At 35.8% G+C, this 16270-nt stretch overlaps 1 protein-coding gene across 1 annotated transcript in view; it reads left to right on the forward strand.

The window, feature by feature from the left end:
• Positions 1-8179: 8179 nt before the first annotated feature.
• The window catches only part of bcl11bb (BCL11 transcription factor B b), a 37983-nt gene continuing 29892 nt past the window's right edge, over positions 8180-16270 (forward strand). The window contains exon 1 of the mRNA XM_079888654.1: positions 8180-8631. Within this exon, the coding sequence (XP_079744780.1) occupies positions 8568-8631 (64 nt within the window). The 5' untranslated portion in view covers positions 8180-8567. The remainder of the gene's footprint in view (positions 8632-16270) is intronic.

Here is a 16270-nt window from a genome sequence, read left to right on the forward strand (position 1 = left end):
ATATGTGCACTATACTGTATATATATATATATATATATATATATATATATATATATATGTATGTATGTATACACACACACAAAATATATAGTCTCAATCTCCCCATTTCAGATTTGTGATGTTAGCAATAAGTAAAAAAAGGAAAAAACAAATAAACAAACACTCACTTGGTGGCAGAATACATGCAGGAATGGATTATTTCCTGTTATAATTAAATTCCTGTTCAATTATAAATTAAATTTCTAATGGTTTATTTATTTATTGGTCATTTTATTTATATTCAATATTATATTATATAATATACTGTATATATTATATAATTATAGTATATATATATATAAAAAAAAATCTATTGTTTATACAGATGACCAGTGTGCACTTTTAATGAAACTATGTAAACACAATCTAGTTGCGACATATGAAAGTGTTTTAATGAGTGAGCTCTGCTGTGAACAGCTCTGTCGCTTCAGACAAGTATGAGAACGGCTCCTGCGAGGCTCAACACAAAAGCTCCTCCATCTGTCTCACATAATGAGCTAAATGATCTAACACATTTAAAAGGGGTCACTTTGCAGGTGTGCAATGTTGAAGTGGTGTATTTTTAGTGCTCAATTTGACATTATGACAAATGGCGTTTGACTTCCCTGCAGGCGATAACAGAACAGAATCAATTCCTGTGTGTATTCTGCCACCAAGTGACAGTTTCCCCCCCTTTATTCATCTATTGCTTTATTGCTATAGGCAAAACCTTACACCACAAAACTAAAATAGGGAATGAGTCTAGAACAGAAAGTGTATTTTTAACTACATAGGCCTGTTTGAAACCACCATAAATAACCACTGTGACTTATTGTATAGGACAAGGATGGGCAACGTCGGTTCTGGAATCTTGCTCCAATCCTAATCAAACACACCTGAATTACCTGAACAAGCTAATCGAAGGCTGCATTCGAAATCACATACTTCCCTACTATATAGTAGGCGAAAAAAGTATGTGAAGTCACTGGCTTCCAGTAATGGCGAGTCTAGTTCCAGCGGAAGAGTGACCTCTGACCCGACACGTCGTATTGACAAACGCGGAAGCGCAGATGATAGAGCAAAACAAAACACCGTTCACGAATTAAAAGTCTAAAATGAGAATTTTTACAGAGAAATGTTGGGGGAGCTTCAGTTTGTTGCCCAGCTCTATTTGATTGAACCGCAAGAGTCATCTACTCTCACCTATGCTTACGCTACTCCAACATCATACATCATGCGTCGGGTCAGAGGACACTCTTCCACCGTAATTCGACTCGCGTACGGCCGTTACCGGAAACCAGTGATTATAGTTTATAAAGTTATAAATATGAATATTTTTCTTACAAAAACATAATTTCCATTTTTGGGTCAACTAACCCTTTACATCAGTAGGCAGGCAAGTCTAATAATTGCATATAATAAATCTAATTTAATTAAAGTCATATATAATTTTATATGTATAAAATGTTTACAGATGGCATTCAAATAGCCTATTATATGTATAAAATATTTATACAGATGGCATTCAAATAGCCTATAATTTTACATTTTAAAGCTATAATGACTTATTTTATTCTCAGAAGTTAAAAAAAATCTAGATATTTTAAACAAATATTTGTAAAATATACATCCTTATGTTCATTCTACATTGTGTTATATTGATCAGTAACGGCAAATAATCACATTAATTGTGTAATTAATTAATAAGTTAATTATTCATTTAAAAGTCTTTAATAAATTCACAATATGAAATGTTTTATGATTAATCAATGGTGTATTTTATATGGTACAGTAAATGTAGGGGGAATGTAACTGAATTTACCATGAATACTAAACAAATAAGACAGCCACCATGAGGATAACAAAGAGAGCATTCCTTACCAGTGGTGATGGCAGAAACACAAAGAAACATAATTAGGATTTATTTCACACTAGATAACCATGATTCTAAATATGACAATCATTATAACGAAAAGCTGTGCTGTTATATTTTAGTCCTGTCACACCCTACTAAAAAGGTCTTCCATGACAAATCTGTCCTTGGAACTACAGGATATTTACAGTACCTTCTTCAATCTCTGAGAGTGACTGTGCAGATGAATCCACTAGAGGGCACGATTGACCGCGATTTCAACTGTCAGATCTTTGATTCCGCCATATCACAATTCATCACCATTACTTTTAAATGTATTATATGACAAAGCTAACAATACCTCAATCCTGTTTCTGTTGAAATATTGTGATAGGCTATTAAGTAGCCTATTTACTAAAACTATTGTGTGTTCACTGTCTGTTGGCTTTTGGCTTGCTTAGTTGGGGACATTTAATATTCAACAATATTATTGATCTGCCTTACTTAAGGTGGACGATGACGCAATTTTCTTCTAGAAACAAACTTTGTTGTATTATTTTAATGCTATCACTGTGAAGCTGCTTTGATACAATCTGTATTGTAAAAAGCGCTATATAAATAAAGGCAACTTGACTTGACTTGACCACTTAGATTTCAGAAGACACCATAAAATCTCTATGTTGTTTATGTTCATTATTATTGTAATGTTATGTGCTTTGAGACATGAGGTAGTTTAACGCTGTGTCTTGTGAGCATCTGTGTGTGAGTGCCTTCATATGGTTTGGAGGAAGCGTGGCTTTGGACGTCGATTCGCAGGGAGGGTGGGATCGTTTAAATGCTAGCAGGCTAACGTTAGCATTTCCCAGATCACCTACTGCACCTTTAAACTGTCTGAAAACAAAACAGGGTTCATAAACTGTCTAAATATGTTCACCATAAGCCGTTTTTCCACCGTGGGAACTTTCCCCAGGAACTAGAGACTTTGAGGTGGTACTCTGTGTGTTTTGACCGCAGGAACCAGGGTCAAAATGACTTTAAAAATCTAAATGACCGGATAAAAATTTCCCCCTCAGAAAGCCCTGCTAAAAGTCTGTTGCGGTGCGTGCAGTAAGAGATGTTTGCTATTTGAATCAACAATGGAGTTTAAAAAATACGACCGATGGACAAGACAACGAGGTTCAGGCTTTATTAAGCTTAAATTCATAGGATGAAATCCAGCGGGAACTGGAAAGAAACAGCCTTCGTCGCGCTACAGTGACACAATCGGCCTTCGAATGCGGCCTTCAAAGGATGCAGCCTCAATATCATACATTTAAATGCGTTTACAAGGCAGGGATAAACTGATGCTGTATTGAAAGCTTGAAAAGATCAGACTACTGTATATCAATGCAAGTGAATCACTTCAATTTAAATAATTTATCTAGGTTCACAGAGAGCTCAAAAGAAAACATATAAGCTTAAAGCTTGTATTTATTGAATATATTTATATTAATTTAAATGCAAAGATTAAAATAAACTGTTAATTCATATAATAACCATATGAATATACTATGTGAATTCAAATAATTATAATTAATGTAAATGTATTAAATAATTAGCAGCAAAAGATAGGAAATTTTGTCTCTAATATTCTTTTACTATAAACTGCTTTCATTTTGAGTGAGAGATACAGGAGGAGTGGCTTTATTGCATCAGATACATGTCACTTTACTCACAGCTGACTGGTCCAGTTTTACCTGGGTAGCAACTGAAACCGGCTTCATGCAACAGGCCTCTGGGTTTATACCTCTCCCATCAACAGTCAGTGCAGCTACTCCATTGTCTCTTGAGGCAAGAAAAAAAAAACATGTATTTAGTCTTATCATGAAAAAAATGCTGTAAATTGTTAAAAGTAATACTCACTGCTATTTTTTTTTCCATACTATGGAAATCAGTGCAACTGCAAGTCCCCCTGTAGTTAATAATTTTATCCTTTAAAACAAAAATGACACATTTAAATGTTTATTTTTTTCTTTGAAAAAAGTATTCATGTCATAAAATAGCTTGGATGTAACTCTACACCCTTGCTTCATTTAATATACGCGTAATCATGAATATGCAGATTAGCCCCGCCTCCACTCAGATCCACTCGGCCAACTTACTGAGGTAAACACTGTTCTTTTACTGTCTATGGGTAAACACTGCACAATGGTATGGCTCTTTACAACGCTGGACACATAACGGTAATTAGGCTAATGTGATTAGCCTTTAGCTTGACTATGTTATCAAAAAATAATGTGTTGCTAATGTTACAGAAACCATGTTCCTGTTCCCATCTCAGAATCAGGCAGCTGCCTTCTAACAATCATCAGAAACTTTGAACAACTCAGAACATCAGTGGAGAAAGACATAGTTCATCACATCATCGTAATAATAAACATCATACACTCGCTATATTGCTAAGTCTACCCGATTTTTCATATCAACAGAAAAATATACCTGGATAAACTGGCATCTCTCGAGACTCCCCTGCTTTGCAATTAATGATATGCTAAAGCCCGCCGGCACGTTGATCTGATTGGTTACAAAGTTGTTTCTGACGTCAGAAACACCAGCGATTACAAACTGCGTTCTTGAGACTGCCTTTGATTCACTGCAGTTTTAAAGAGAAATACACTGCAGCAGGCTTGATCAAAACAGTATTGCACAGTACATCCACCACTAAAGCCTTTTTCCTAAAATGAGCAAGCGGATGGTGAGCGTCTTTTTAAAAAATGTGGGGTCAAAATGTTGGTATTATGAGTAAAACAATTTATGTATAAATCATTCTAAATCATACATGTTTTTTTTTTTTTTTCAATCATGTAAAAATGCAAAAAGTTTTGTGTGATGTGTAGGTTTAGGGGTCGGATTAGTGTAAGGGGATGAAATATACAGTTTGTACATTATAAAAATCATTAGTTCTATCGTCATTAGTTCCCACAAAGACTGTGTGTGTGTGTGAGAGAGAGAGAGAGAGAGAGAGAGAGAGAGAGAGAGAGAGAGAGAGAGAGAGAGAGAGAGAGAGAGAGAGAGAGAGAGAAGATGAAACTGTGCAGATGAATCCACTAGAGGGCGCAATTGACCGTGAAATCACGGGTCAGATCTTCTGTTCACTGTCCCAAACTATTTCAAGACCGATAATCTAGAAGATCATCAACATTTTGCTTGCCATTAATGATGGAGCTTCCAGATTTAAAACAATATTCTCTCAGCTATAAGCAAAGTTTACAATAAGGCATATAACTTAAACAAATCAATTTATTCAATAACATTTTAATTAAATGTGTCTTTTGTTGTGTATTTAGCCTATGTATCTCCGTATAATCAACACATTCATTTCAATATAAGTCAAGTCAAGTTAAGTCTTTTATTGACTTTAATTAGAGCCTACTTGTGTATAAATGACACACATGGTTCAATCTCAGGGATTTCTGCAAAAAGGGTTTCATTAGTCATAATATTTGAAACATTTCACTCGTTTTAATGTGGGAAACAAAATCATATATATATATATATATATATATATATATATATATATATATATATATATATATATATATATATATATATATATATTATTATTATTATTATTATTTTAATGTTTATTTTTGAACATTATGTTTAAATTTATATTGACCTAACATTGCACTGCATGCCCCCCATTTTTATTTAATAAAATAAAAATATTATTCTTAGCATAAAGATGATCTATTAGCCACTCAAGCCACTTTCAAGTGTTTTATGGGTTTGTCATAATTTGGTCAACTCGAGATTTTTTACTGAATATCTACAATATCGATCAGCAATAAAGTAGGCCCTATAATAAAATAATTAAAGCCCGCCGTACATATAGGCAAGTCAACGACATGGCCAAAATAACAGCATAAATGTTTTTTTTTTGTCCTATAGTCTGTTGCGTGTCGGCGTCATATAATAGTGTTCCTCTCCCAGAGGCAAAAACGGTAACCAAAACATCATGTTTTATTGATGAATCAGACTTTGCTCTGGGCTCTGTACAGAGTTATTTCTTCAGTGTGAAGCGATATGCCATTTATCATTGTTCATCTGCTTTAAGTGATGGGAAGAAGACTTCAAGATGCCTGTTAATTGTGCTTCACATCTATTTTTAAGATAGTTTTAAGGTTTTAAGTTTATAGGCACATACCTAAAATTGTTGTTATAATTCACAATGTCTTAAGTCTAAGATTCCCTACATTTTTTAGACTAACACACCTTTATGTGATTGGACTTTTAATTCAAAAACTTATAGTAAATGAGACAAACTAATATAGCCCATGTGACAACTAGCCCCTGTATTGTTTTTAGGCGTATTTCCCCCGTATATGTGCATATCTGGAGCAGGTGTCGTGAAACCTGTCCTAACCCCTGTCTCTTTTACATTCTTCAGGTCCACTGTAGACCATTAGGTGGCGCTATTGGCTTAACTGAAACAGGACAAACACGTGCTGGGGGCCTATAGCACTCCAGATTATCTACCATAAATCTGAGCAAATGGGATCTGCAATGTATAGGCTACAGATAGGTGTATACATTGTTATTTTGTAAATTAATAAATGCAAAAGACAGCAAAGGATATTATGGTAGAAAAAAAACACTTTTATTTTATTATAGTTTTGTAGTCAAATACAGCACCAGTTTCTATTGTTTCGCCACATTGCTTTTATTTCAGTAAAGTTGCAATTATAAATACAGGATCTCCCCACAACATTGTAAAAAGCTTTCAAACTTTTGTTCATTTGTTTTTACACTAACAGTGATGGCTAATACCAAGTTACAGAAATGTAAAAATATTATTCACTGTAAAAATAAGTCATGACAACATATGTTTTTACATTACATTAACTCATCAAAACAACTTTTTTAAGTTATACAAGATTCAACTATTTTTTAAGTCAGTTTAATGTAATTTAAGTTTAAATGTCTTATACAATCAAGCTGATTGTTATCAAAAAATTGTATGCAGCTATTTGTTTTTACCGTGTTATAACGGTGAAAAAATGGGAAACGCTACAGTAAAAATTATGTTACCCTATACATATAAAAAGTTTTAGCTATGAATTTTCATAAATATTTACAGCAAAAATCTTTTTTTTAGATGACGAAACAATGCATGTTCTAAAATTAAAACGTTACATTTATTTCACCTCATAATTTACAGTGTAAATCTGTAAAAAATGACGTGCAGGAGTCTCTGTGTGACGCATCACTTTTATGATATTATATTCATCATCAGTTATATAAGCTACATTGGAGAGTTTTATATAGTGCACTGGTGTTTATTGCATTATTTCACCAAGCGTCATACGCTGTAAAAAAAATCATGGTCAAAAAGTTAGGACAACATATTTTTACATTGCTTTAACTCATCAAAATAAGTAAAGCAATTTTCAAGTTACTCAGTTTTTAATCTGTTTGATGTAATTTAAGTTGTAATGACCTAAACACCCAAGGTGATTGTACTTAAAAAAATTAAGGCAGCAACTTCTTTTTGTGTGTGTGTTACCCTGGTGTTTAGTGTTTGTAGCTCTTTGAACCTTTAATTCAGCATGTGCTCTTCTGTAAATATTGGTTACATCAGTAAACTATATTTTATGGTACAAATCAGATTTTAGTTTAAGCAGGCTATGCTGGAATATTATTTTAGGTTACACTTTATTTTAAGGTGTCGTTGTTACAGTGTAATTATATATTTAAGTACTGAGTAGGCTAATATTAAGCAACTATGCACTATAGGGTTAGGGTAGGATACGGATTTGGTTTAGGATTACAGTAGATGCATGTAATTATGCGTAAGTACATGTAACATATGTAACAAGGACACTGTAAAATAAAAGTGTTACCTTATTTTATTTAATGAAACATTGGCATATACGGTTTTGAATTGAAACAAACGAGCACCAACATGACATCCCATAGTGTCTAAAACGTTGTCATCGTAATGTCGGTGAATTTCTAGCAGCCAAAGTTGCCGTTTTCCCAGTAAGTTTGGTAGTTTTCGTTACTGGAGGGCATGAAGACCCCTCTGTACCCAGACTGCCGCCACTAGTCGCCCCCAGCGCCACGCGTCACATCACGCCCGTACTTGAACTTGAATCCCATTCCATTCTTCAGAGGCAACCCCTGCCACACACACACACACACACACACACACACGCGCGCGCGCGGGCGCTGGGTCCTCCCTGAGACGTGATTGCTCGGGTCCTGATTGATCTGGAGAGGAGGTGTTGTCTTCAGAGGTTGAGCCATTCTGCGCTCTGATGCCAAAGCGCACATGGAGGACTGTGCCAAAGACTGCGCTCACCTGGCGAGCCCGCCGTCCACGGATCTTGGATTTCCATTATAACCGGACAACAACTGTTTTACGACTTTTTAACAGAAAGAATACGTGCATTTAAAGACTCGGAATCGATGTCGTCAGAGGTTGTCGTCGGAGTGATTTCCTCACATCGCTGTCTCAGGTTAAGTGGCACTTAGTTACCGCTTCACAACAGCCGAGACCAATTTATTCTGTTCTGAGAGGACAAGTGTTCGTTTGAGCCGTTGATAACGACCCGCGAACGCAGTGGGAACAATACCTGGACAGTGGAGGAAAGTTTGGAGAGCTTCGGGAGCATTAGTCCGAGTGTCCGTGAGATGCTGCTGTGAATGCGGGGCGATGTCCCGACGGAAGCAAGGAAACCCACAGCATCTGTCCCTCACACAGAGGGAGAACCGACCGAGTGAGTAGCCTACACACACTGTCTCCTACATACTTCATCAAAACTTTCTTTCTTTCTTTCTTTCTTTCTTTCTTTCTTTCTTTCTTTCTTTCTTTCTTTCTTTCTTTCTTTCTTTCTTTCTTTCTTTCTTTCTTTCTTTCTTTCTTTCTCAAGCGCAGAAGGTGTAACCAAAACAACAATCATTATCAGTTAGTCAGACTGATATCTGTAAGTAAACGCGATTAGCTTTTTTTAATGTAGCACTGCTAGTGTTACACGTTTATGATTATCAGCACATAAACCATATATAAGTACTTTTTTTTTTTGCCTAATGTAATTATGTGCACTATACTATTATTACAGTTTTATTTATCGATAATCGATAACAGTTTGGGGCCTGTTAGTTTTTATTGTTTATGTCAGTCAATCACTATGATGATACTGTGGATGATTCACATTTACTGCGAATAAATAATTTGAAAAATTTCCAAGTTCTAAATATAATTCATAGCTTACAGTCACCCAAAATACCGAGAGACCCCCACGCTCATCTGCTCTGTCCCACCTCAGCACACACACACACACACACACACACACACACACACACACACACACACACACATAGCTTGACAAGTTTATTTTTATGTTGTTTATTTAAAAGGCCAAAACGTTGCTAAATAGCCTGCCGTTCATTTACATCTAAAAACAAAGTGCTTATACGTTTATAATTTGTAGTGTATTTTTATTATAATCTCTGTTTTACAATATCAGGGATCAGATGCATGGATGTTGATCATTCATCGTTCATCCTTAATTTAGCCTTTTATCTAAGATGCTTTACACACTATTTCTTGTAAAACTTTATGTAAAAGCGTCAAGTGCTCTAAACCCTTATTTAAGTTTTCTTTTGCTCAGTTTTTTTTATTCACCTAAAAGCTTTTTTATTTTGCACAATAAAAAAGAAGCATAAATTAGCTGAATAAATTATTCAGAATTACACAATGCAACCTAATCTGTCTACTTTATAAAAGCTCAGTGATATAATCTCCACAAAATGTTCATAAGCGTTTCCAACACTGATTGTAGCCACAAACAATAAAAGACCAGGAAGTTTTTATCCCCCCATTAATAATACTTTGCATATCATTGATATGAATTATCCCGTACTCCAGTAACAAATTGTATTGACTGACCTCAAGATGCATTTAACAAAATAATTCATATTACAAATTATAAAAAAAAAAAAAAAAAAAAAAAAAATCTAACTTGACATTTTTATGCTCAGTGCTTTTTGCCTTGTTATTTATTTAGTCATTTCTGGTTTCACTGAGAATGTGTGTACAATGCGAAGGCGTGCCTTCCTGAAAATATCTGATTCAGTCATGAGTAGATGGTCTTTACACGTCAAATTTGACACTGTTTATGATGTTGGCGTTTTCAGAAAAAGTGAAGACAGGAGATGAGAAAAATGTGTTAAAGGAGTGGGTGGGCTTATAGAGAGCCGGTGGCCTTTAAATTCAAAACCACTGCTAGTCAGCCAGTTCATTTCACCTGATGTGGTTTATTTAGCAGCTAGTTTGCTCCCCCCATAGTTATTGTTTCTGGTTTCTTTCCAGTTTTATTGATTAACAACAAACATGAAAACGTCGTGTACATAGTGCTTACTAACCTGTCCAGTGTATGTTTCAGTGTGCAAATGTGTTGAGCAGAATAATTATACTGTGTCTCAAATACAAACATCATTAGTCTGGCAGTAGTGTGTGTCGCTTGGCAAATGTGCAGTTTACATTGTGCGCTCTATACACTCCATCGCATGTGTACAGAGCGTAAACCGACACTTTTTTAAAGTGGACTCGGCTCAGGTTTGCACGCCACCCTCCACCCCAGCCTTCACGGGGCAAGATCCTCGCGCTCTTTCAGGGGTGTCTGTCCGCAGGGGAAAACCCAAAGGTGCCCTCATTTGGCTATGTCAATGCTCTTGGCACAAAAACATGTTGGTTAGCTGGAGGTTGCACAATAGAGAGAGCGACAGGACCTATAGATCACACTCAAGGAAACAAGAATATCCACATACTTCCCGTCTTGAAATAAACGCGGGGTGCACTCTCCGCCCGCAGGTGTGCGCATTAGAAAAAGACGTTTCGAGCCGCGACCTAAAATGGCAGGGCTCTCGTAGATGCAAAATACGGGCTCTTGAGGAAGTCTTCGAGACGAAAGCGCTCGTATTTAGATTTCCGCAACGGCAGCCTCAGTTGAAACTCATTAGTTTTTCTTCATAAGAAGCATGTGAATTATGTGAACATGTATGATTCATTACATCTCTGCTTTTTTTTTTTTTTTGGTGGGTCGGTTGTGGGTGGGGGCCGTCCATTAGGGCCCTCACTGGCTTTTAAAATGCTAAAACGACTCTTGCTTTGAATGTTCACATGACGTTTTCCGTGATCTTTTAGTGGCCGCTGGTCACCGTGAACCACTGGACCTCTGTGCCTTTGATTTCTGAGAGTGGAAAGGGTCACATCAGCCTTTTACAGCTGGCTGACTTTTTTTTAGGAGTGATTTTATAGCACTCTCCAGCCTCTTTGTGTGTGTGTCAGCACAGCCTTGGAGAGAACTTCTTTCACAGACCGTGTGAGCCGAGAGCTGTTTGATGGACGTGCGGTTACCCGCTGATCGGACTCGTCTGACCTGACTTGGCAAATATTATAGGCGAGTCTCTGTTCGGTTTATTTCACGAGTGTCGTATTTGCTGTTTTGCACAGCTTCAGTGGAGTGTAAGTGTGCACGGTTGAAGCTGATAGGGGGTGCTGTAAGTCCTTACGAGAGGGAAAGTGATCGTGTGTGTGTGTGTGTGTTTTCCTTGAGAATCTGATTACTGCCTTCAGGAACCATGATAACTGTATTTATAATGGTTAATACCCTAAATTGCTATCTCTTCTCCCAAGTGTATCATTCCCACAACAGGCTCAGTATAAATCTCTTATCTTACGCTAAAGGTAATTAATTCAGTTTATTGCTGTATAGACTTCACCCTGGGGAGCAGTAATATAGACGCTGTGCTCCTAAACATTTCACGTCCTCGCCTACACTAACTTTTTAAAACAATGTTTGTGGTTCTGCTTTCAAATATAGAGCTTTATGGGAGACTTCAGTCACTAGCGCACACGTGCATTTCAGAATTGTGCGCATTTGTTTGGCACACGTCCAGAAGCAGTTGAGAGTGTATAGGCCTTAAATGAAGATAAGCATGTCTGCATATGGAATTTTTTTTTTTTTTTACTTGCACCTGTGAGCTCAGAAATCACAATTAGGCAAAGTCTTTTCACACATGCTGAAGACATTAACAGATCCTCAAATATATAGCACTCACAATCTGTGAATTGTGCTGAATGCGCTCTGTGATGTTTGTTGTCTGCTACGTGTGTTTATTTTTATTTATTATTACTTTAATCCAGGGCCATAACCATCATCATAGATTTGACCTCAAATTATTCATTATATAGAATTATTCATAATTAGGCAAATTGTTGATGAGTATGGATTTTTTTTAATGAGTAGTTCATAAACGTTTATCTTTGCTTCCAACACAAATTACTCTAATTACTAGTGTTATTAAAATGTTTTTTTAACAGGATAACTAGACTTTTTTTTTTCTTCCTGAGGGTTATTCACTTTTTTTTTTATAGATTGTTTCATTACACACTTTGTATTCTTAGTGTTATGTATACGTACGTACTGGTTTCCTCTTCGTGTACATATTTTAAGTGGGGTTCAAAAGTCTGAGACCACTGCATTTTTTATTATTATTTTTATATTATTGTATATCAGTTTCAGTGAAATGTTGATTAAAACAATAGATGCATTTTTTGAAAATCTATTTTGTATGCCCCACCTTGGCTTTAAGAACAGAAGCACTTTAGCTGCATAAGCTGCTCCATTTGTGCAAAACCTGATTTTTTTCCCAGTATTATTCGAGAATGTTTCAATGATCGTCTGACACTTCAGTGCAAATCAAATCTGACTATTTGTTCCAAAGAGTTTGCATGGTCAGTGTCACAAATGAGCTTTTTTGATCATTGCCTTAGTGAAGAATCTTAAATCAATCTCAATCATTATATATCATGTTTCTTTGTTTTAAAATGGACTGTTTATTTCCTAATTTGAATTAGATTGCATATCTATGGACCTTTTTATTCCCCTGAATAGTGAGCAAATATCTGTAAATTTACAGTATTATTATTATTAATAGAAACCCTAGCTGATGATGTATGTAATTGATAATATCAGCCTTTAAAGGTGTATGTTTCGGCGTCTGATTGAAATATCACACCACACACATCATCTGCTGTACACCTGTGGCTCCCACAACCCCCTTCTCCTGTCGAGTCCGCTGCTTTCGTCTGGCCTGTTCGGGACGGCTCCCTCCCAGCGCTCAGTTCCGTGGCATTGGACTCATTCCAAGTCCACGATGTTTGTGTTCTCCTCCTTGGCGTTACTCCACTGCTCCGCTCTCGAGAGCCGAGTGTGTGGCAGCGGCCCGGTGTGTGTGATGTCGGTTTATATCTGTTTAGATATCACATGCTGCCGAAACTGACTTCAGTCAAGGGTTCCTAAAGCTTCCTCTCAGCTGAACCCCTTAGATGTAAAATATTTACTTAAGGTAATAATAACTTAATAATTTAACGACACAATCATATGTTCACGGTCCTCTGATGTTGATTTTCATGATTTGTTATCACAAGTTTTTATCTTTTGTCAAATGAACAAATGATAATTAATGTGGTTCAGATAACATAATATTTTTAGTTTGTTTTCATTAAACCAATGTTCTTCATTGTATTAACTCAAAAAAATTTATTTCAATGAACTCAAAATTTTAAGGCAACTTAGTTTTTTAAGTTAAACCGACAATACGTTTTTTAACAGCGTGTAAATAAACAGATCAAATATTTCATCTTTTTTAGTTGTAAGTGTTTTATTTAGTTTGTTTTCATTTTTAAATTCTTTATATAAATTCTTTGGCTGCACGGCAAAAATCACAGTGAAAGTGTTATGACATTTCATCTCGTATGAAAACTACAACTAAAAGTATATTTCAAGTCAAATCAAGTCTCCTTTATTTATATAGCGCTTTATACATTGATTGTTTTTAAGCAAGGTAACACTTTATTTTAGTGTCATTGTTACATATGTTACATGTGGTTACTAATAATAACTATAAATTATGCATAATTACACGCAACTAAACTAAACCAATCCAAACCCTAACCATATAGTAAGTACATGTAGTTAATTAATATTACTCTGTACTTAAATGTATAATTACAGTGTAACAAGGACAGCTTAAAATAAAATGTAACCCTATAATGTTAGGAATAGGTTTAGTTTAGGGTTAGTTGCATGTAGTTCTGCATAATTTATAGTTGTAATGTGTAACAAACAAGGACACTTTAAAATAAAGTGTTACTGTTTTATTTCAATTAATTGTGGAGCCATTTCTTTTTCTTTTTTTTACATTCAATTTAATTATTAGCTTTTCATCAACTCACAAACCCCATGGGAAACCCTGAACTGTATGATGTCAGATGTTCTAAATTTAATACAGATCAAGATATACTGTTTTAAAAGAACTCCAAATATCAATTTGTCACTAAATGCCCCAAGGGATTGTGGGTCACTGTGCTGAGTCAAAAAAAAATGCTACAGGAGTCAAGTTACTGTCGCTCTTCCCAGGACTCTGTTGAAGATTGTGTTTGTCTCTCAGGCAGAGACTGGAGTTGACTTGCTATCGGATCTCATACTGCTGCTGTTTTTTCTCTCTCTCTGTGAATCTGTTTTGTATCTCATTGTGGTTTTGTGTGTTGAGTCAGATCCATTTCGCAGCAAATAGTTGACTGTTTCGTCATCGATAATAATTTGGGCGTCGAGATGCCAAACAGGGAATTTCGAGAGGGTGCGAAATGACAAAGATGAGGCTGGTTTTCACACATGAAAACGGCTGTTTGTGAGGCTCCTTAACCACTGTTCCCAAGGTGCACCTGCGATGTGAGGCGACCCGTGCCTGAGAGCGTATTTTGAGGCTGTTTTGTGGCTTTTGCGAGCACTAGTTTGTCTGCTGCGATATACCTGTATGGTGCATGTGCACCTCTCCAACATCCGTCCAGCGTGCAGAAAAGTAGACCGGAAACACAGATACCACTGCAAGACTGCGACTGTACTACTTGCCACACACACACACACACACACACACACCCTCCACTCATCTTACTGTGCAACTCACAGGTGTTCGTCTATGCTGTGTGAGCTGCGAATTTCGCTTTTTTGCGGACAGTATTAGACACAGAGGACCATATCGACATATCAGTTCCAGAAAGAAATGCTTGAGACAGTTTTGAGATTGTAAATATTGACTTTGTAAATATTTGAGAGTCCGTTTTCCTTGATACTAGTGCTACTGTAAAAAAAAGGCTGCTGCCTGTCAACTTGGATGTTTAAGTTGTGTCAACTTAAATTACATTAAACTGACTTAAAAATTATTTGAATCTTGTATAACGTTGAAAATCGGTTCACTTATTTTGATGAGTTAAAGCAATGTAAAGAAAAAAACATGTCATTACTTATTGATCATGTCATTTTTTACAGTAGCTTGAGATTATTTTTTTATTAACAGATTCTGTCCGTTGCTTTTTTTAGACACTCGCAGTGATTTGTGAGGATAGCTTGCAAATGTGTGTGGAACATTTTGGTCCATGAAGTCGTTTAAAAGAACTAATTTGTCGTCTACTGAGTCTACGGTACATGCAATTCCCCGACAGGCAAGTTAATCATGTCTGGACCAGTTTGATATAGCCAGACAAAAAAAAAAGCAACAAATTTGCAACTCACAATAACTGAAGAGCAAAAATCACAGACACACCAATAGCAATTTGTCATTTAGAAACCTGACAGGTCCTTTAATTAGTTAAACCTACTATTTTAAAGTCAGCCTAGTGAAGGCAAGGCAATTATTTATAATATTCCACATTTTATATAGAACACAATGTTAATTCAAAATGCTTTACACAGTCATAATAAAGTAAAAAGAGCTATAAAGAGAGATATAAAAGACATATAAAAGTTAAAGCAAAAAAATAAAAAATAATTTGTCATTACTTTTTCACTCTCATGTCATTGCAAATGGATGCGTTTTTTTCTCTCCATAGAAATCAAAAGGAGTATTTTTGAAAAATCTTCAAGGAGCTCTTTTCCATAAAATGACAATTCACTGTCAAGCCTCATAAATGACGAAAAAAGTGGCATAAAAGTAGTCAATTCGGTCTTCTGAATTCATATGATAGCTTTTTGTGACAAACAAGACAGCAATTTAAGTTGCAATTCACTGAAAGTCTTTTCTTCTATCAAATATGGTTTACATTGCAGCTGAAGTAGAGAACATGAATTTCAGTGAACATCCTAAATAACTGTTATAAGTTCCCCACAAAAGCTATTAAATGATTTCTGAAGACCTGCAATATACTGTAGTGCTTGATATGTATGATGATGTATTTTTTTAGCTGTTTTTGGTCTTTTTTGGAGCTTGACAGCCAAAATAACTGTTTGAAGATTCAACTCAGGATCAGTAAAAATTTCAGCACAGTGGTTAATTTGAGAATGCAAACAGATG

This window comes from Squalius cephalus, assembly GCF_949319135.1.
Source record: "Squalius cephalus genome assembly, chromosome: 12".
Lineage (NCBI taxonomy): Eukaryota > Metazoa > Chordata > Actinopteri > Cypriniformes > Leuciscidae > Squalius > Squalius cephalus.